Here is a 23189-nt window from a genome sequence, read left to right on the forward strand (position 1 = left end):
ACCCAAGGCCGGGCAACATGGCGGCCTCCATGCTGGCGTCAACGTCAGACCTGAGCGCCAAATTTAAATTCGCGGCCATCTTGAGTGGGCGGAATCCCCGCGCAGTGCGCGGCTGGAAGGGAGTACTGTTGCTGCGTAGGTCTCGGGACCGAGGGCTGAGGGCACGATGGCGCCCGGCTGCAAAAGTAAGTGAGGAGCCCCAGCTTCGAGACCCCGTTCCCTCCCACAAGTACAAGCTTTCCTGCTGGCCGTGAAGGGCAGGAGCGCACAGAACGGCGAGGGAGGGTGTTTGGCGTCTGTGTCTCTCCAAGACAGTACATTAATAGAACAGCTGTCTTCCCATCTGTGTATTGGGCGCACGCTAAGAGCCTGGCGCAGTTCTAGGCACTGGGGCTGAGCCGCAAAGCGAAACGGAGAGCTGTCATCCAGGCGCTCCTAAGCGAGGTGCTGATTCTTCCCTCCCGATCTCGGACCTTCCATTCGTCGCTGGTCCCTTCCTGAGTCCCAGTCGGGGCTGCCTCTTTAGTATCCTCACATGAGGGTCGGCTCACACTCTCCCCACTTTCTGCTTAATTCTACATTACTGACTTTTCTGAAGGGGAGAACCTACTATATTGTTCTATGCACCTCGTTCTCTTTTGGAAGGTCCGCTGTGGACTCTTCTTAGATAGGAGATTTTAAAGCACAGAATTCAGTGGTGTCTTTACATTCTCACAATCCCGTTTTTTCTTCTCAAGGAGACCCCTGGAAGTTCTTCCTTTTTCTCACGGAGGGGAGCCTGTCGTTTTTGCTTTTGATAAAACCTTCCATTGTCCTTTGCTGTTCCTGGCTACGTGCCCCACCTCTTACATTGCCTAACCCTTTAAGAAATCTTGGTTTTTAAAGCCAAGGGACTGGATTTTGGACTAACTTAATGTATCTTAGTGAATGGTATGAATGGTAAGGAGGCGATGTTAGAAGATGAAAGAAATGGTGAATTTTTGGTGTTTGAGTCTTCCAATAACGTTAATGCTTTTAGCTGTCAATCGTAATTCTTTTCTAATATGTTGTTTCACTTACTTTTTAGGTCGCTCGTACCATTAAAACATCCTTATGCTCTCTTTTTCCATCTAAAATGTTCGTTTTCCTCCAACATTTTCAGCATTCAGAGGATATTAGCGCACAAATTGGTACATTATTGGACCAAAATATTCATTGTGCTTTCTGCACAATCAGTGTTTGTTCAATAAATCTGGACTCAAGCAAGAGAATTGATGCCTGTGCTATAATTAGAGCAACTGTTTCTTTAATGGAAAATATATTGTCGAATCCACAGCCCATAGTTTACGTTTGTTAGATGTCCCAGTGATGTATTTTTATAGTTTTTCCCTAAAACCAGATCTGATACCAGATTTCTCATTGCAGTTTCACCGCATTTAGTACTCATTTCTGACCTCTTTAAAAGAATTTTTTAGCAGATAATTGAGATAGATCACATATTATCTCATATAGTTTCTCATATAAAATGTTAAATTCAGTGGTTTTTAATATATTTACAGATACGTGCAACTATCACTGTAGTCAATTTTAGCATCTTTTCATCACCTCAAAAAATCTCATATCCTTGAGCTCTCACCCGCTGCCTCCCCATCCCCCACCTGCCCTAAGCAACAACTAATTGGCTTGCTATCTTGTCTAGTTGTAGTCATTATTCAAAGTGGCATGTTGAAGTCTCCAGCTATTATTGGTGAAGTCTCCAACTATCAATAGTCTCCAACTAAAATTGTCTGTTTTCTGTTCATTTCTTGTCAGTTCTTGTATTTTGGTGCTTTGTTATTAGGTAGATATGTTTTTCTCTGTGTTATTTTCCTGGTGATTTGACCCTTTTATCATTATAAAATGTTCCTCTTTTTCTCTAGTATCTTTGTCTTAAAGTCTTATTTTGTCTGAAACCTGTGTGGCCACTCCCACTTTCTTATGATGGCTGTTTGCATGAAATAATCTTTTTTTCATCCTTTCACTCTCAAAGTGAAAGTGTATCTTTGAATCTAAAGGGTGTTTCCTGAAGACAGTATATAGTCGAACAATCTTTGCCTTTTGATTGGGTTGTTTAATCTACTCATGTGTTGTTATTGATTTGGTTGGATTCGCAGCTGCCATTTTACTTTTCTTTTTCTGTGTGTCTCATGTCTTTTATGTTCCTCTGTTCTTCATTCACTGTGTTTTTGTTTAACGGTTGCTCTAGGGTTTAACATATCCATTTTAACAGCGTTAGCTTCAGATTTATACTAGCTTAATTCCAGTGATATAAACATTACTCCTGCATAGATCTATTCCCTTTTATCCTCTTTTTTGGTGGTGTTATTATTGTTATTGTTATTATCTGGCTGTAATGTCTTGTGGGATGTTAGTTCCCTGACCAGGGATAGAACCCCAGCCACTGTAGTGAGAGCCCAGAGTCCTACCCACTGGTCTGCAAGGGAATGCCTGGTATTGGTGTTAAACACAGTAACATGTATTGTTACAAACGCAACAGTATGTTGCTTTACATCTTATTCATTTCCTTAGTCTATGACAGGTTTGTTCCTACTCACCTTCTTTGTGATATTTTGGCAAATACACACATAGTACGTTTCTATATGTTATACATCCAATGATACCTTATCAGTTCAGTCGCTCAGTCTTGTCTGATTCTTTGCGACCCCATGGACTGCAGCACACCAGGCTTCTCTGTCCGTCGCCAGCTCCCAGAGCTTACTCAAACTCATGTCCGTTGAGTTGGTAATGCCATCCAACCATCTCATCCTCTGTCATCTGCTTCTCCTCCTAACTTCAATCTTTCCCAGCATCAGGGTCTTTTCCAATGAGTCAGTTCCTTGCATCAGGTGGCCAAAGTACAGGAGTTTCAGCTTTAGCATCAGTCCTTCCAATGAATATTCAGGACTGATTTCCTTTAGGATAGACTGGTTGGATCTCCTTGCTTTCCAAGGGACTCTCAAGAGTCTTCTCCAACACCATAGTTGAAAAGCATCAATTCTTCAGCGCTCAGCTTTCTTTATAGTCCAACTCTCACATCCATACGTGCCTATTGGAAAAACCATAGCTTTGACTAGACGGACTAGCTTTGACCAGTTGGCAAAGTAATGTCTGCTTTTTAGTATGCTGTCTAGGTTGGTCATAGCTTTTCTTCCAAGGATCAAGCATCCTTTAATTTCATGGCTGCAGTCACCATCTGCAGTGATTTTGGAGCCCAAAAAATAAAGTCTGTCACTGTTTCCACTTTTTCCCCATCTATTTGCCATGAAGTGATGGGACCAGATGCCATGATCTTAGTTTTCTGAATGTTGAGCTTTAAGCCAACTTTTTCACTCTCTTTCACTTTCATCAAGAGGCTTTTTAGTTCTTCACTTTCTGTCATAAGGGTGGTGTCATCTACATATCTGAGGTTATTGATGTTTTTCCCGGAAATCTTAATTCCAGCTTGTGCTTCATCCAGTCTAGCATTTCTCGTGACGTACTCTGCATATAAGTTAAATAAGCAGGGTGACAATATACAGGCTTGACGTACTCCTTTCCTGATTTGGAACCAGTCTGTTGTTCCATGTCCAGTTCTAACTGTTGCTTCTTGACCTGCATACAGATTTCTCAGGAGGCAGGTCAGGTGGTCTGGTATTCCCATCCCTTGAAGAATTTTCCACAGTTTGTTGTGATCCACACAGTCAAAGGCTTGTGATTCTTTATATGCTATGCTAAATTGCTTCAGTAGTGTCTGACTGCAACCTACCAACTGCAGCCTGCCAGACTCCTCTGTCCATGGGATTTTCCAGGCAAGAATACTGGAGTGGGGATTTGGGGGATCCCCATGGGATCCAGTGGGGATCTGGAGTGAAGTGAAGAATACTTCTCCGGGGGAATCTTCCTGATAGGGATCAAACCCACTTCTCTTGCATCTCCTGCATTGGCAGGCAGGTTCTTTACCACTGGCGCCACCTGGGAAGCCTGGTACCTTTTATACATATTATTATATACATTTTTGTTTACAACTTTAAAAAATAAACAGGAGAAAACAGACATTTCTACTTTTTTTCTTTTTTTATAATTATATGATTGCTGTAACTTGATGCTCTTTGATTTTTTTTTCCACGTGAATTTCAATTTTATTGTCTGTGATCACTTACCTGGTCTTAAGACTTAATGAAGCTCAGGTTCTTGATACCTTGTCAGGAAAGAATTCAGTGAGAGACAAAGTGATAGGTAAGAATTGAATTTATTTAAATATAAGCACACTCCACAAATGGAGTATGGACCATCTCAGAAGGGGAGGGGCCTCGAAATGTGGCATGTGGTTAGTTTTTATGGGCAGGGTAATTTCATAGCCTGTTGAGTGGGAGGATTATTTCAGTTACTTCACAGAAAGGAGGGAGATTTCCAGGAACTGGGCCACTGCCCACTGTTTGTTTGTTGAAGCCTGGCTTGGAGAATTTTGAGCATTACTTTACTAGCATGTGAGATGAGTGCAATTGTGCAGTGGTTTGAGCATTTTTTGGCATTGCTTTCCTTTGGGATTGGAATGAAAACTGACCTTTTCCAGTCCTGTGGCCACTGCTGAGTTTTCCAAATTTGATGGCATGTTGAGTGCAGCAATTTCACAGCATCATCTTCCAGGCTTTGAAATAGCTCAACTGGAATTCCATCACCTCCAGTAGCTTTGTTTGTAATGATGCTTTCTAAGGCCCACTTGACTTCACATTCCAAGATGTCTGGCTCTAGGTGAGTGATCACACCATCGTGATTATTTAGGTCATGAAGCTCTTTTTCGTACAGTTCTTCTGTGTGTTCTTGCCACCTCCTCCTAATACCTTCTGCTTCTGTTAGGTCCATACCATTTCTGTCCTTTATTGAGCCCATCTTTGCATGAAATATTCCTTTGGTATCTCTAATTTTCTTAAAAAGATCTCCAGTCTTTCCCATTCTGTTGTTTTCCTCTATTTCTTTGCATTGATCGCTGAGGAAGTCTTTCTTATCTCTCCTTGCTATTCTTGCAACTCTGCATTCAGATGCTTGTATCTTTCTTTTTCTCCTTTGCTTTTCGCTTCTCTTCTTTTCACAGCTATTTGTAAGGCCTCCTCAGACAACCATTTTGCTTTTTTTGCATTTCTTTTCCATGGGGATGGTCTTAATCCCTGTCTCCTGTACAATGTCACGAACCTCTGTCCATAGTTCATTAGGCACTCTATCAGATCTAGTCCCTTCAGTCTATTTCTCACTTCTACTATATAATCATAAAGGAATTTGATTTAGGTCATACCTGAATGGTCTAGCGGTTTTCCCTACTTTCTTCAATTTAAGTGTGAATTTGGCAATAAGGAGTTCATGATCTGAGCCACAGTCAGCTCCCGGTCTTGTTTTTGCTGACTGTATAGAGCTTCTCCATGTTTGGCTGCAAAGAATATAATTAATCTGACTTCGGTGTTGACCATCTGGTGATGTCCATGTGTAGAGTCTTCTCTTGTGTTGTTGGAAGAGGGTGTTTACTATGACCAGTGCATTCTCTTGACAAAACTCTAGCCTTTGCCTTGCTTCATTCCGTACTCCAAGGCCAAATTTGCCTGTTACTCCAGGTGTTTCTTGACTTCCTACTTTTGCATTCCAGTACCCTATAATGAAAAGGACATCATTTTTGGGTGTTAGTTCTAAAAGGTCTTATAGGTCTTCATAGAACCGTTCAACTTCAGCTTCTTCAGCGTTACTGGTTGGGGCATAGACTTGGATTACTGTGATACCGAATGATTTGCCTTGGAAATGAACAGAGATCATTGTGTCGTTTTTGAGATTGCATCCAAGTACTGCATTTCGGACTCTTTTGTTGACCATGATGGTTACTCCATTTCTTCTAAGGGATTCCTGCCCGCAGTAGTAGATATAATGGTCATCTGAGTTAAATTCACTCATTCCAGTCCATTTTAGTTCGCTGATTCCTAGAATGTCGACTTTCACTCTTGCCATCTCCTGTTTGACCTCTTCCAATTTGCCTTGATTCATGGACCTAACATTCCAGGTTTCTATGCAGTATTGCTCTTTACAGCATCAGACCTTGCTTCTGTCACCAGTCACATCCACAGCTGGGTATTGTTTTTGCTTTGGCTCCATCCCTTCCTTCTTTCTGGAGTTATTTCTCCGCTGATCTCCAGTAGCATATTGGGCACCTACCGACCTGGGGAGTTCCTCTTTCAGTATCCTATCATTTTGCCTTTCCATAGTGTTCATGGGGTTATCAAGGCAAGAGTACTGAAGTGGTTTGCCATTCCCTTCTCTAGTGGACCACATTCTGTCCGACCTTCCATCATGACCCACCCGTCTTGCTTGGGTAGCCCCACACGGCATGGCTTAGTTTCATTGAGTTAGACAAGGCTGTGGTCCATGTGATTAGATTGACTAGTTTCTGTGATTATGGTTTGTGTGTCTGCCCTCTGATGCCTCTCACAACACCTACCGTCTTACTTGGGTTTCTCTTACCTTGGATGTGGGGTATCTCTTCACGGCTGTTCCAGCAAAGCGCAGCCACTGCTCCTTACCTTGGACTAAGTGTATCTTCTCATAGCTGCCCCTCCTGATCTTGAAGGTGGAGAAGCTCCTCTTGGCCCTCCTGCTGAGATAATTAATTATCCCTCCCTTAAGATCATTAATTACTGAGACCTGTTGAAGGGCAAACATTGGGCCAGGATTAGATCACAAAATAGCTTAAGCCACAATGAGTTCTTTTATGTTGAGAAAGCCATTCTTGGTTCACTTTCTTCAGGGACCCCTTAACTAGTCTGCTCACAGTTAGAATGGGTAGGGAGATCGAGGCCTGTCCCCTGTCATGCCCATGCCAGGGAGCCTGGAGACTGGTGAGTGTGAGCAACTGAAGAACAGGCTAGAAGAATGGGGTTTTTATGTTGCACTCTAAAAAATCTTTCATGACTTCTTATCTTTTTTTCTAGCTGAGTTACGCAATGTGACAAACTGTCAGTCTAATCAACCAAGGTAAGGAAAAAAATATTAAGAATGAGGCCAAAAGAATTAAGGATGTAGTATTCCAAAAACAACCATTTAGCGTAGTAAGTAAGGGATCCTTGTTTCAGTGTTCAGCTACTTGGAAATACAGAAAAATCATGTCTCCTCTCTAGCCCTGTCTCCTCACCTTCCAGGTTAAAAGATGGAATCAGTAACATAGTTCTCCTTTAGAATGACTTAGTTTATTATTGCTTTTAAGATGGAAACCAGAGATAATCAGAGTTTGGAACTACCTTTCAGTTAGTTTCAAGGAGTAAAGTCTTGAAAATGGCAATTGTGAAGAGATTGGAGGAAGTTATAGATCAGTAAAGGGTTTGGGCCATGTGTGACTCTTGAAAAGAGGTCAGTGTCAATTGACAGATTTTGGGCTTGTTGGGGAAACTTGATACAGGATCACTAGAGGCAATAGGAGGCTCAGATTCTTTTTCTCCTGTAAATTGAGCTGCTGTGTCTTTTGTCTTTAGTAATGAAGGTGATGCTATCAAAGTTTTCGTTCGAATACGCCCACCTACAGAGGCTTCTGGATCAGCTGATGCAGAGCAAAACTTATGCTTATCTGTGCTCTCTTCTACGACTCTCCGGCTGCACTCCAACCCTGAGCCTAAGACCTTCGTGTTTGATCATGTGGCCAACATGGACACCACTCAGGTAATGATAATTTGGGGAGCTCCACTTTTCATTTGGAGCATACAAGATTCTGTTACTTGGGAGAATTTCATTTCTGATTTCATCAGTTTGATAGATTTCAGATAAGTAAGGAAGCTCACATATTCCATTAGCATTTTAGATTTAATTTTATTAAATATTTTTCTGGCTCCTTCAAAGTTTGCAACAGAATGGCAAGCCTGTTTTACTTTCCCTCTCCAACCAATGATGGAGGTTATTGAAGGTATACTTTTGAGAACCCCTGGATGATTGATAAGTAAAATTGAACTGCCTAGTTTAAGAAGGATATTTTATTTCTGGTTGCTGTTACACAAATAGGAGACTGGGTGGTTTAAACAGTAAACATTTATTTCTCAGAGTTCTGGGGGTTGGGAAATCCAAGAGCAAGTGCCGGAGATCCAGTGTCTTGTGAGGAGGACTTTCTAGATTGTAGCAGCTTCCTTCCACTGTGTCCTCATGGAATTCTGTGTGTCTTGCTACAAGGGAACTCAGGCATACCTTGTTTTATTGCACTTTGCAGATACTGGGTTTATTTATACACAGTTGAAGGTTTGTGGCAGCTCTGCATTGAGCAGCTCCATTACCATCATTTTTCCAATAGCATTGCTCACTTCATGTCCCTGTGTCGCACTGTGGTCAATATTTCTTGAAATATTTCATTCTTTTTCCTTTGCAACCCCATATCCTTTGCAACTATATATTTGTTATGGTGATGTGTGATCAGGAATCTTTGATGTTACTGTTGTAACTCTTGGCATTTTTTAGCAGTAAAGTATTTTTATATTAAGACATATACATTGTCTTCTTAGAAATAATCTGTCCCACACTGAATAGACTGTAGTATAGTATGAATTTAACTTCGATGTGGACTGGAAAACCAAAAAGTTGATGTGACTCTCTTTGCTGCTGTATTCACTTTATTGAGTCGTCTGGAAATGAACCTCCAGTATCTCCAAGGTGTGTCCATACTGGATCATGAGGGCTCCACTCATGATTAATTACTTCCCAAGGACCCCATCTCCAAATACCGTCTCACTGGGGCTTACTATTTCAATGTGGGAATTTTAGGGAGGATACAGACATTCAAGGGCTTCGGACATGGCTCACTGGTAAAGAATCTGCCTGCCAAGCAGGAGATGTGGTTTCGATCCCTTGGTTGGGAAGATCCCCTGGAGAAGGAAATGGCATCCCACTCCAGTATTCTTGCCTGGAGAATCCCATGGACAGAGGAGCCCGGTGGGCTACAGTTCATGGGGTTGCAAATGAGTTGGATATGACTTAGCAACTAAAACCACTTAGAGAGTGATCGATGTAAGATTACTATGGTGTTGGGACTTCCTTGATGGTCCAGTGGTTAAGATTCTTCACTTCCATTGCATGGTGCATGGGTTTGATCCCTCGTGGGGGAACTAGGATTCCCACATGCTACAGGGCACAGCCAAAAAATAGTTGCTATGCTTTCAATAACTTTTGCTAACTAAGAACAATTTGGTTAAAATCTAGTCAGCACTGTTCACTGGAACTTTCTGTGGTGATGGAAATGTTCTGTATCTGTGCTGTCCATTCCATTGGCCTCTAGCCACACATGGTTGTTTACGTTTAATTAAGATTAATTAAAATTTAAAACTCACCTTTTCAGATTATTAGTTTCTCAGATGTCCTAGCTACATGTGAAATACGAATAGTGTGTCTGAGGACCTGACTTTAATAGCCACATATGGCTAATGTTTATTGCATTGGACAGCACACATATTGATTGTTCTCTCATAATACACATGATTTGCATTTTTGGTGAGACATAGATTTTTAGGTCTTTTTTCATCTAGGACATGTCTGAAAAATGGAAATAGAAAGTGAGTCACATATATATTAATAATTTTAAATTTTTTAATAGCTACATTTTTGGCTGTTCTGCACACCTTGCAGGATCTTAGTTCCCTGGCCAGGGTCGAACCTGGGCCCTCAGAAGTGAGAACACCGAGTCCTAACCACTGGACCGCCACGGAATTCCCTAGTAACTACATCTTTAAAAAATTAAAAAGAAATGGGTAAAATTAATTTTAATTCTATATCTTATTTGACCTTGTATGTCTAAAATACATTTTGACATGTAATGAACATAAAGCAAGTTATCAATGAGATATTTTCCATTCTTTTTTTCATGTTCAGCCTTTCAAACCTGATGATTGTTTTATATTTACAACACAGCTGAAATTGAACTAGACGCATTTCAGGTGCTCTGTAGCCATATGTGACTCATGGCTACTAACAGTGGACGGTGCAGGGGTCTGAATTCTTGCCTTGTTAATACAAGTGCATCTGTTGTTGTACACTCACTCAGGCGTGTCCAGCTCTTTGCGACCCCGTGAACTGCAGCCCGCAGGGCTTCCCTGTCCTTCACCATCTCCCGGAGTTTGCTCAAACTCATGTCCATTGAGTCAGTGATGTCATCCAACCATCTCATGCTCTGTTGTCCCCGTCTCCCAGCTTCAGTCTTTCCTAGCATTAGGGTCTTTTCTAATGATCCATCTACTTGTATATAAAAATGAAAGTAAAAATGAGATAAAAGTTTGTGGGAAAAGTACTGAAGAACATATAGGGGTATGTATTTTATGCTAATACCAGTATAATATTGTGTGCAACATGCTAATTTCTATATAAAGTCTAGATGTGGGGTTTAAATCTATAATTGCATAGCAGATTAATGGATATAATTATGTTTACAGTTTTATCATCTTAGATATTTTAGCCTTTTTTTGTATAGTGGATATAATTTTCACATTGCAAATGACAATTTACACACAAGTCTTATTATATTTTAGAATGTCATTTAGGGAAAATGTTTTCATTTTTGTAAAATGTTAACATGTTTGGTGCTTACATTTATAGGAGTCTATGTTCTCAACTGTGGCCAAAAGCATTGTGGAGTCTTGCATGAGCGGTTACAATGGTACCATCTTTGCATAGTAAGTTGTCCCTGTGTTCTTATACAAGGTTACGATAGTATGTGCTTCTGTTTGTTCCCTATGGCTGCTGTAACAAATGACCACATACTTAGTGGCTTGAAACAACACAGATTTATTATCTTATAGTTTTGTGAGTCAGAAGTCCAACAAGGCTCTCTGAGCTAAAATAAAGGTGTCAGCAGGACTGTGTTTTGCTTCTAGGCCATCTAGGGAGACAGAGCTTGGTAATATATGCACATACACTGAGTCATGTGTGGAGACATATCTACAATTGTTTTTGTTCCTGTCTGTTTCTTTTGAATATATACAGTAAGCTAACCTTGAGTTTATGCTGATGTCTGACTAATCCAACAGTTGAGAATCGACATGGGTTCATTCTAACCTTCCTTTCTTTTTTATCTGTAACTTCCTGGCTGACAGAAACCTGGATTCCTACTGCTATCATCCGTTTATTTATTTGTTCAGCCCCAGTACACATGTAAAGCAGTTTCCAAATTGTTAGCCTGGATCCCTGTGAGAAACAATTTTACTGAGTACATTGTTGATGCACAGACCCTTTTTTTCCCCAAGGACTACAATTTCTAATCAAAACCTCATTTTGTCAACTTAGGTCAGCTCCTTTTCTGCCTACTGCCTTAAATTCAGTGTGTCATGAACTTGTAATTCAGTTAGATGCATTTCATCCTGGGGTCTCTGAATCCTAGTTTGATGTGTTTTGCTTGTTTATTAGTCACCCTTTGTGATGTACGGCTGTATAGTGTATCGACAGTTGCAGAGTCATGTTTTTGGCATGCCTCCTGAAGAGAACAGTCCCTTTCCCTTCAAAGTTCCTCTTGCATTCATAGTCAACCACTTCTTTTTCTCCCAACAGCTGGATACGCTAATATATTTTCCATTGCCGTTGTTTTGCCTTTTCCAAAGAAATCACTCAATATGTAGCCTTTTGGATCTAGCTTTTTTGTTTGGTAAAGTGTATTTGGGATTTTTCTGTGTTGTTGCATGCGTCAGTAGCTTTTTCTTTCTTTTTGTCTTTCTCTGATTGCTTCCAGTTTTTAGTGATTATGAATAAGTTAGTACAAAGATTCGAATATTGGGTTTTATGTGAACATAAGTTTTCAAATCACTTGAGTAAATATCTACAGATACAGTTGCTGGGTCCTATAGTATAAGAAACTATCAAACTGTCTTCAAGACATATATTGAAAGTGCATAATGATGGGAATTCCCTGGTGGGCCTGTTATTCGGACTTGGTGCTTTCACTGCAGTGGCCTGGGAAAGGGAACGGCTGCTGCTGCTAAGTCACTTCAGTCGTGTCCAACTCTGTGTGACCCCATAGATGGCAGCCCACCAGGCTCCCTCATCCCTGGGATTCTCTAGACAAGAACACTGGAGCGGGTTGCCATTTCCTTCTCCAATGCACGAAAATGAAAAGTGAAAGTGAAGTCGCTCAGTCGTGTCCGACTCTTAGCGACCCCATTGACTGCAGCCTACCAGGCTCCTCTGTCCATGGGATTTTCCAGGCAAGAGTACCAGAGTGGGGTGCCATTGCCTTCTCCGGGGAAAGGGGACTAAGATCCTGTAGACCCCTCAGTGCAGCCAAAATAAATTAAGTGCACAGTGATTGTGAATTTCTAAGTATTGGCAGCCTTCAAATATTGCTCTGTATTTAATATTAGCATGTAAGCTGACAATCTTGGCAGGTATACAAGGTGAATTTTATAATTATATTTTCCTTTTCTTCTAGCAACAGACTTCCTAATTTTGTCTAGAGCCAGAAGTTTTTAATAGAATGTAGTGAATTTAGTGAATTATATAGTTCATTTTGAATAGCTGATTGTTGTGTGTGTATATGTACCCTTGGTTTATCCTTAATAGGCTCAAAATAAAAGTAAATAAAAATCCAGAAGTCTGAAGCTTGGGTTCATCTTGCACACACTTTCTTCCTTGAAAATTTCCCTTTGCCTTTCATGCTTGCTTTTCAGTTGTGTTCTGCAGAACTAAACGTTCTCTCTTCATCAGTGAAGCACTTAACCATTTTCTCATATTTCTTCTCAAGAGAAGAAAGGATTCTTTCTCACAGAATATTTTAAGTGGTAAAGCTCAAAAATGAAATCCCCAGTAACCAGAGATTATGTATCTTCAAAGTGTTTCCTGTAGGCATACTAATCATAGTATTTACTTTGAAAATTACTTTTGGTAGTTGAGGGTAGAAAGGAGAAGTACATGGAGAGAAGTGAGCATTGATTTATTGGTTGAATGAGCTTACTTACTGGTTCATGAGCTATTTTTAAAAATCTTTATTTATTTAATATATTTGGCCACACCAGTTGTTGGTTGCGACATGTGGGATCTTGTTTCCTGACCAGGGATCGAATGTGAGCTCCCAGAACTGGAAGCATGGAGTCGTAGCCACTCAACTGCCAAGGAAGTTCCTAAAGTTATTGTTAATAGTGTCCCCTTCACTTTCAAGTAGGGCACTCAGCAATATCCGTTTCTCATTCTGAGTTAACTAAAGAACTTATTTCCAACCTGCTTCCAAAAGAAATAGATAAACAGGTAGATTATGCTGTTTTCTAGCTCTTGGGGCATTGAACCAAAAAGTAAACTCAAAATTTTATGTTTGTGCTATGAATCCAAGCTAAACACATTTATCATCCTAACTGACAACCATATTCAACTTAAATTTTTATTTTTGTATTTTGTTTGTTACCCCTGTTTCTCAGGGTACCTGAGAAATTATGACACTACCCAAAATAAGCCTATAGCATAAGGTTGTTTTTAATTGTTTTATTTTTAGTATGACCATATCTTAGTATCTTTTAAAGGTAGAATTTAGGAGAATTGTGGTATTATTTAGAATAGAAAAAAATTAGGAAAAAAATCCAGTTGGTTCTGGTTCAATAAATTATGATACATTCATGGAGTACTACATAGCCATTAAACATAAAGAGGTAGATTTCTATTTACCCATGTAGAAAAATGTCTGAAATAAAATTAAGAGGGGAAAAAACCAGATTGCAAAGAAGTATGAATAACATCATTCCAATTTTGTAAATAAAAATTAAATGAAAACTCTGATGGCTGTGTTTGTATACTCTGGAAGGACTAATCAGACAATTCAGAGTAGTTAGCTCTTAGTAGTAGAATAAGAGAGAAAGAAAATGGATCATTCACTTTTTACCTGGTATAAATTTTAAGAAAGAAAGAAAATTAGTTCTTTGTGGGGAAAATGTATATACTAGTAGACCGTATTAAAATTAGGTAGTCTTCTAAGTTTCATGTGTGAAAATAATATATAAAACATTCTTTTTTACAGTGGACAGACTGGTTCAGGGAAAACATTTACCATGATGGGTAAGTAAACTAGAGATTAACATTTACTGGGTTAGTCTACTCTTTTGTGATAACAGAACTTAGCATGCTTTTTGGAAAGTCATACTTTCTGTGTATGATGTTGAACTCATGAAATTAGGGTCATTTCCCACGTTCTTGTCAGATTGCGACTTCCATTATATAATAGTGAAATCTGTGTTATTGGCTGTTTCCAGGTCAAAGCTTAGCACAGAATATGTGCTTAACTAACAACTTTTGAAGAGGGCTTAATGAATCTTTGCATATTTATATACCCGTATAACCACTCTTCTGACCCAGACCCTTAGTCAGTAGCTGCTCCCACTCCCGCCCATGACGCGTGTATTGCTCTGACTTCTGTCGTCACTAGTCTCGCTTGCTTTTGCACGTCTGTGAATGACATTTTACTGTGTTTGCTCTTTTATGGCTGGAGTCTTTCTGTCAGCATGAAGTTTCTGAGATTCACTCATGTTATTGCATGTAGTAGTAGTTTTTTCCATTACTGTATAATATATGATTGTATGAATAGACCACATTTTCCATTCTGCTGTTGCTAGAGAGTTTTAGACCCCATGAATAATGGTGTTATGGACATTTTTTTCTTGTATGTGTCTTTTAAAATTCATTTCTGTTGAACTGTAAACTTTTGGGAGTGGACTTGCTGGCTCATAGTATGTGTACGTCCAGCGTTTGCAGGTAGGGCCATGATAGAGATGTGTCAGCATGGAATTTCCCAGCACTCCATGCACATGTCCACACTTCATATTGTCCTTTTAAAAAATTGAGTTGTTATGGAGTGTGTGTAGTACTGTCTCATTGTGTTTTTATTTGCACTTCCTTAATGTCCACTGACCACCTTTTCTACATTTATTGAACATTTAAATAGCCTCTCTGTTAAATGCACATTCAAGCTGTTTTTCTTATTTAAAAATTAGCTTATCATTTTCTTACTCATTTGTGGGGATTCATAAAATAGATTAGCTCTTTGTCTATGATACAGATGACAGATTTTTCTCTAGTTTTTTTTTCTGTTGGCTTACATAAGTATTTCTTATGCCAAAATGTTTATTTTTATATGGTTAAATTTCAGGTTGAATTTTTAATGGTTTCTGAATTGTGAGTTTTAGTAAGAAAAGTCTTCCTTTCTCCGAAATTACAGCAACATACATATAAATGAGTACTAAAATATGCCAGGCACTCTTCAAGGCTCTGGTGGTCTGTTCAAATAGAAGGCAATGTCAAGGCTCTCTTGGAGCTTATAATTCTCATGGGGGGATGTACAATTGAAAGCAAATGAATCTCTAGTGCTTAAGCCAGAGGTAATGAGTACTATGGGCTTCCCTAGTGGCTCATTGGTAAAGAATCTGCCTGCTGAGCAGGAGATGCAGGTTCAGTCCTTGGGTCAGGAAGATCCTCTGGAAGAGGAACTGGCAACCCACTGCAGTATTCTTATCTGGGAAATGCCAAGGACAGAGGAGCCTGTGGGCTACAGCCCATGGAGTTGCAGAGTTGGACATGACTTAGTGACTGAACAGCAGCAATGATAAGTGCTGTGAAGAAAAATAAGGGGATAAAAAGGAGCAGGGGGTACTGTTTTAGGTTGGTGAATCAGAGAGGCCTCTTGGGGTGACATTTGAAGAGACTTACTGTGGAGAAGGAAATGGCAACCCACTCCAGCATTCTTGCCTGGAAAATCTCATGGACAGATGAGCCTGGTGGGCTAGTCTGTGGCATCACAGAGTCACACACAACTTAGCAACTGAACAACAACAACACACAATCAGGCAGATTGTGATTTGGGGAAATAGTTCTTGATGGAAATGTGACATAAAATGAAGAGTGAAGTGACCTAGCAATATGGAATACAGAGTTTTGTAAGAAATTAACATTTGTGTATAGAATAATAATTGGAAATATGCAAACAATAAAGTCCATGGCTAAAGAAAAAAAATAATAAAAGAGACTTACTGAATGAAATGAGAAGGAACCTTGAGACTATAGGAGAAGAATCTTCTGCAGAGGGGCTGTCCCTGCAGATTCACAGGCAAGCCCCGATTTGGGAGTATGCTGAAAAGTATTCAGGGAACAGCAAGAAGACACATGGGGCTAGAGTGGAATTTTCCAGAATTAGGGGCAGGTTGGAATTGTAGCCAGAGGGCAAGTCATGGATTTTGGATTTTTTTTATGAGGGGATGTGAAGTCATGGGAAGGTTTGTTGTTTGTTTGTGTTTAAGAAGCATTGCACGAAATGAAGTTAAATTGAAAGTACTACTCAGGCAGCTGAATGGAGTAGAGACTATAAGAAGGGGCTAGAGCAGAAGGAGGGCTGCAAGCTGAGTCAGGAGACTAGGCAAGAATAAGGTAACTGTGACGAGTGTGCTGAATACCTTTGTATAGAATTTAGTAGGAAAATGTTAAAAATTCTGTCCTCTATGTTCTCCCATTTTTCTACTGTTTGTGTTTATATACATATGTATATATACACACACACACATATATTTAAGGTACAGTTTACAAGGTCCATTTAATATATTTTAGATATAGCACATCAAGATGGTAATATTTTAAAATTTATTTTCTGTAGCTTTCTTGCATACACCAGCATTTTCTTAGTTACTGTGGCCTCTAAGGTGTAATTAACTAATACGTACAGTAACTTTTAGAGACGGGGGAGCCTTGTGGGCTGCCGTCTGTGGGGTCACAGAGTCGGACACAACTGAAGTGACTTAGCAGCAGCAGCTATATAATTTTTTCTGCTAAATATAGCTTGTTTGAATTAATATTCCAAAAACTCATCTACTACATTTCCCCCTTTCTCCAGTGTTAACAAAATAAAGGTAGGATTCCTCTTCAGTTTCTCTGTATAGGAATCTTGTGATGTATTCCTACAGTATCTTTGTTACCACCCTGGCTTTTATTGCCCAATTAAGAAAATGCTAGCTAAGGCTAATTTTTATACCCTGTGAGATAGTTATTTCCATTGTTATCTCCATTTTATAGTGAAAACCTCAAAGAGATTAAGTATTTAATGAGCTCGTGGCCACACTGCCAGTATATAAAGGTCATCCGAGATGACTGTCTTATGCAACAGTAAAGTATAATTGCTTGTTATTTCTGCTGATTCTGATATCTGCAGAAGGAAACATTTCAAGCTTGGGACTTCAGTGGATTTTTAAATTTATCAAACAACAGCTGCTTTTTCAAGTGGCTTAGTGACTATCATGCACCTGTTGATTGGTTCTCTTATGCCATCTCTTACCACAAATTAACTTGCTTGGGAGCCCAGAAGAAACTGATTATACAATGTGTCTTCTGTTAAATTGTCTTTCACTGTTGCCATTTTGAAGGACTCCTGTTACAGAATAAAAATGAGCAGTAACATATCTGTGTTTTTATGTTTTTCTTTAGGACCATCTGAATCTGATAATTTTTCTCATAATCTGAGAGGAGTAATCCCTCGAAGTTTTGAATATTTGTTTTCCTTAATTGAACACGAAAAAGAGAAGGTAAAACTTATTGTAAAAATAAAGAGAATTCTATGCAATATCTACTTTTGAGTAGTTAATAGTTCATGATACATGGAGGGGTATAATTGGTCATCTACACGTGGATAGGCTAGAGTGGTATAAAAAAATCCTTCGGTTCTCAAGATAAAATTAAGGATTCTGAGTTTTCTATTTCTAAAGGTTTTTAGTCTATAAAACATGCATCATCCTTGACCTGACATTAAAAGAAAGTAGAAAGTAGTGCTTCTTAGACACTCAGATTTTACAGAAGAGAAAGTGTAAAGAAAATCTTAACTGAGGAAAACAGATTCATAAAGCCATGTCACCTACCTGCACCTAGGCTGACAGTAGTAACGGGCCATCTTTACCTGCTTTACCCGCTACCATCTGACCATGATCTTGCTTCACACATGGTGTGGCTCTGTCGTTCTGGCTACGTGGGCTTCCATTTTGCATTAGCTCCCAGATTGGGCCATTCTCTTTATTGTGCATCGTTACCTTAGTGAATTCCAGGCTTAAGAGTCATTAGTGTTCTGTATTCTACTACCTATGTGCCAGGGAGACTGATATATAACATTGAGTTACCACTTAACTCCTTCGCAGAAACTGTCTCTTACCATTGCAGTTAGACAAGCATATTACGTGCCAGTGAATTAGATTTAGTGACATGCATTTCTGTGGTTAAAAATCCTATAGCAAGGCTTTTTGTTTATTTTTTGTAAGAGAGACTTTAAAAATGCCTTATTTTCTGTCATTTGGAAAATATAACAGTTGATTGAGATACACTTATGAGGAAGTCCAGTATATGACAGGTGAAAATGGAATTGCTATTTTCATCACAAGGAAAAAGAAGTTATGTAACTATGTATGGTGATGGATGTTAACTAGACTTATGATCATTTTGCAGTATATACAAATATCAAGTCATTGTGTTGTATGCCTGAAACTAGTGTAATGCTCTATATCAGTTATACCTCAATTAAGCAAAAAATGGAATTCCCCATTCGGCACGCTCAAGTCCTAGTTCCCTATCTTGGTTCCAAGGTACTGTTGGAAACGTCAGGGCTCCTGGGACCACGATTTGATGCTGCTTAAAACTGTTAATGATGTGTTGAAACTAGTAACCTATGTTTTAAAACTGAGTTTTAAGTATCTTGTATCGTGTAAAGGATAATATTTTAGGGAATTTATATGTTGTGAAGTGAGTGAAAAATGAGTGCTCATGAAAGGTAGGGATGAACTCATGAAAACAATATCACTAAACCAGGCTTCTCTTTTACAGGCTGGAGTTGGAAAGAGTTTTCTTTGTAAGTGTTCATTTATTGAGATCTACAACGAGCACATCTATGACCTGCTGGACTCTGCATCAGCTGGACTGTACATAAGGGAGCACATTAAGAAGGGGGTCTTCGTTGTTGGTGCGGTAGAACAGGTGGTGACCTCAGCAGCTGAAGCCTATCAGGTACCCTACTTTGAATGATTTGCTCCGCAGACAACATAGCGTGCTGTGAAGAAAGAAAGAACTGTGTTACTAAAGATATTTTGTAAAGCCACAGCCAGGATGTTCATGAGAAGGAAAGAAAAAAAGAGTATGACCATATTTTATAAATTTCCCGTTTGTTAAAATAGATGTTTGACCCCTTGATTTTGGGTTAGTTTGGTATTGTTCATTCCATTCATTCACTGTCTGTCTGTCTGTCTCACCGGGTCTTAGCTGTGGCATGCAGAATCTAGTTCCCTGACCAAGGATTGAACCTGGGCCCCTTGCATGGGGAGTGCAGAGTCTTAACTGCTGGACCACATGGAAGTCCCACACTTTTTTTAAGCTAATAGTATTTTGAAATTTGTCTCATGTTTGAGTGAGGATTGCTCTTTCTCTTTGCAGCTGTGTAAATGGTCATTATTTATCTGATATTTAATGTACAGTATTTGGTGTTATGAAAAGGAAGCATGAATTAACCAAAAAATAAAAGGTATAAACAGTTTCATTTTTATGCTGTGACTGGTTAATAGGGTTATAACAGCTCTATTCATTGAGTATATGTGTTGAAGCCTATACTAACTTCTTTGTATATATTGTTTCATTTAATTTTTTATCTGCTTTTTGAGGTAAGCTACTAATTTCTGGGGTTGCAAAGAGTCAGACACGACTGAGCAACTGAACCGACCGACCGACGGACTAATTTCTTTTATTTATCCAATACATATCATGACCTTGCCACTCAAAAATGTAGTTCTCATACTATCAGTGTCACCTGGGAGCTTGTTAGAAATGCGGGATCTCAGCCTCTACTTCACATCTAGTGAATCAGAATCTGAACTTTAGTGGGACTAGGTGGTTAGCGTGCACATTATAGTTTGAGATGTTCTGCACTGTGAGGAGGTACCCACATTCCCATTTTACACATATGGGACTACACCTTGAAAAGATCACTTGGCCCCAGACCACACAACTGGTAGATAGTGGAGACAAGGGTTGAACTGGTATTCATCTGATTTTAGAGCCTGCTATCTGAACCTTCATGTAGCCTGCCTGCCACAGGGAGTAGTGCCGGGGTCCAGCCCCGGTGGGTCCAGGGTAATTCGAAGGGGAGACGGCGTGGTGAGGAAAAACTTATTTATTTAGAAATATAAAAGAGAGATTAGGAAGAAATAGTGTAGTAGGAAAATTTAGTGGAGAAAAGAGGCTGAATAACTTGGTTTATGTGGAGAACTAATAAAATCTCAGGACAGGAGATTTGCACCATCTACATTGGGCCACCAGTGCCCGTTTGAATAGCAGAGGGTGCCCCGCCTTGGGCTCCCTCTCTCACGGATCTTAGAAGCCAGGGCAAATAAGTAGACATGGCGAGCCTCCCTTCCCACTCCAGATGGGAATTCAGCAAGAAAAGGAGAGGGAAGGAGAGGGAGAAAGAGAGAGAGAGAGAGACAGGGGGAGCCAGATTTCCAAGAAACTAGTTCAAGAGACTAGTCCGAGAAACTGGTCCATCCTTTATTGTTCAGAAGGCTTTTTATACTTTTGATTATACATAGAGATCAATGGATAATACAAAATTATGCAGTGTCAACTGCCCTGACTCTTATCGAGACCAGGCTTTCTCTCTGTATACCTAGTTGTATACATAAGTCTTAGGTGATTTACATCATCTTTTGGCCAGAAGGCCAATTAACATTTTATGGCCCTTTTCTGATAAGGGTTATAGTGTTGTTCTTCACAAAGTCTGGTGCCACTTTCAGAAAGCACTAAATAAAGTTACATTATTACATAGCAAGGATACAACAATTTATAACAATGAAGGAGTACAGTGGTTTATAACAAAGAGAAAATTAATTAACTCAAAAGTCTAGTGTTGCTAACATCAAAACTACTATATTTCTTTTTCTATATCCCAATTACATTGATTAATATCCTTCAGGTGCCTAAAAAATAAAGGATATGGAGGCCTGGCGGCAAACATTAACTCAACAAACTCTTCACCAAACTAATTCTTAGCTCCAAAAGGCTCTAATATCTTTAAGATGTTTTGAGCTTCATGCCTCTCACAGTTGGGGGCTGTAAACAATCCATAAGTTGTAAAGCCTGGTCAGTTAAGCCGAAACATTCTTTATATATGCAGGAGACTGTTAACTGGAGCTCTGAATTAACTCTTTCCAGAGAGAAGGTGGTAATGTCAGAAGAATATAGTATAGCAGAAAGTAAACAGATTTTGGTTTCAGGGTAGATGCTCAGGAAAACCCAGGGGGAACCCTGAAGCCTGACTCGCCTTGCCCATCAGGCCTCTCCGCATGACCTTGTCATGGGTGGGATCTCCTGTGCCGGCTCCTGGCAGAATAGGAAGTAAAAACAAGTACTCCGTAGACCAAAAGGACTGACAAAGCTTTGGGCTTGAAGGTAATTTTGAGATTTACTTTATCTGACTTCTCATAGTTTGGGAAAAGGGTTTAGAGAGATTTTACGACTTGCGTTGATACAAATAGAGAAATGGCAAAACCCATTCTAGATCCTATGCCTTCTGATCTCCTGCTTGTTTGGTCTCATGACCTAGAGAAGAAACAAGAAACGAAAGGGAAAGGAAAGTTAGCGTGCATACGTGCATATGTTCCTCAGTAGACCAGTAGTCTCACACCACCCTCTACAGATTTCCTGCTGATGTTTGTAGCTGTTGTGAAAACGTGGAAGTTGTGATCGTGTATTTTCCTTTTGCCTAGGTGTTGTCTGGAGGGTGGAGGAACAGACGTGTCGCCTCGACATCAATGAATAGAGAATCCTCTAGGTCTCACGCAGTCTTTACAATTACAATAGAGTCAATGGAGAAAAGCCATGAAACTGTGAATATACGGACCTCCCTTCTCAATCTGGTGGATTTGGCAGGATCTGAAAGGCAAAAGGACACCCATGCAGAAGGCATGAGATTAAAGGTAAGATTGGAATTACGGTCTTCAGTTCAATTTGACTGAGAATTAGAAGTCAATACCAAGCTCAGTATTTTGATGGCTACAAAGCATTAAGAAATTGGTTCTATCCTAAAGGTATAGAAAGTTCTGTTGTAGTGTAGGGACAATAAACATACATGGGATATGACAAGTGTCAGGAGCAAGAGTATTTGAATTCACTGTCACCCAAAAGGGTCGATGGTATGAGTGGTAGCAGGGTTCAGAGGAAGGAGGACATGACATGCCCCTTACTTGGGGGAAGCGTGGGAAAGAAGTAGTTCTTGAGTTAAGGATTAAGGACTTCATTCTAGGTTAAGGCATTACCAGAGGTTCTCGGCAATGTGAACTACTAACGTATATACGTGTTGTGGTCTTCCCAGGTGGCTCAGTGGTTAAAGAATCTGCCTGCAGTGCAGACGTGGGTTCAGTCCCTGGGTCAGGGAAGATCCCCTGGAGGAGGGTACGGCAGCCCACTCCAGTATTCTTGCTTGGAGATTCCATTGGATTGAGGAGCCTGGCAGGCTACAGTCCATATAGCCGCAAAGAGTTGGATGTGACTGAAGCGAGCGAGCACACGTGCATGTGTATTGTGACCTGTACTGTCAACAAAGTGTGTGATTCCACATGTTAGGGCATATGGGTGCAGAGAGCCAAGAGTCAGAAATGGTGGAGGAGAGTGTGCTGTTTGCCTTGAAAGCGAGGATTTGAGCCTCCTGAGCTCTCAGACAGCTTCAGGCTGTCTCACATTTGTGTTTCATGGTGACATAAAGCAAAGAAAAATAGCATATGTTCATAATAGGACATATGCTGGGTCTATTTTACATGCTTCATATAAAACTATTTATCCTTCCTAAGAATTCTAGGACATGATACTATTATCCTTTCTATTTTGAAGAAACAGAAGTAAATTTTCCAGGGGCACGTGATTGAGTTGAGCTGAGATTCAAGCAGTAGTCCAGCTCCATAGACAGTGCTCGCGACTATGGCCCTAAACCACTTTTAAGAATGGTAACAGTGTGGCAGCTCTGAACTCAGTGCATCTTGCTTAATAATTTCCATTTCTCTTCTCTTTTTTCTATACTCCCATCTCTGCAGACTCAGTTATCAAAAATACGTTGCCTAAAGTAAAAGGTTTAACCCAAACATTTTCCTCCCCAAACCACTCTTTTAAGGACATTTTATGTTTACATATAATAAATGTAAATTCTAATTTACATTTGATATATGTAA

General features: G+C 39.8%; 1 protein-coding gene across 4 annotated transcripts in view; it reads left to right on the top strand.

The window, feature by feature from the left end:
• The first annotated feature begins 77 nt into the window (after positions 1–77).
• KIF15 (kinesin family member 15) overlaps positions 78–23189 on the top strand; it is a 69145-nt gene continuing 46033 nt past the window's right edge. For all 4 annotated transcript variants that reach the window (XM_069562246.1, XM_069562247.1, XM_069562248.1 and 1 more), the window contains exons 1-8: positions 78–185; positions 6963–7005; positions 7500–7683; positions 10591–10667; positions 13985–14022; positions 17428–17525; positions 18808–18987; positions 21735–21944. In XM_069562246.1, coding sequence (XP_069418347.1) covers positions 167–185; positions 6963–7005; positions 7500–7683; positions 10591–10667; positions 13985–14022; positions 17428–17525; positions 18808–18987; positions 21735–21944 — 849 coding nt within the window. In that variant the 5' untranslated portion in view covers positions 78–166. The remainder of the gene's footprint in view (positions 186–6962; positions 7006–7499; positions 7684–10590; positions 10668–13984; positions 14023–17427; positions 17526–18807; positions 18988–21734; positions 21945–23189) is intronic.

Source organism: Ovis canadensis, chromosome 19, assembly GCF_042477335.2.
Source record: "Ovis canadensis isolate MfBH-ARS-UI-01 breed Bighorn chromosome 19, ARS-UI_OviCan_v2, whole genome shotgun sequence".
NCBI lineage: Eukaryota > Metazoa > Chordata > Mammalia > Artiodactyla > Bovidae > Ovis > Ovis canadensis.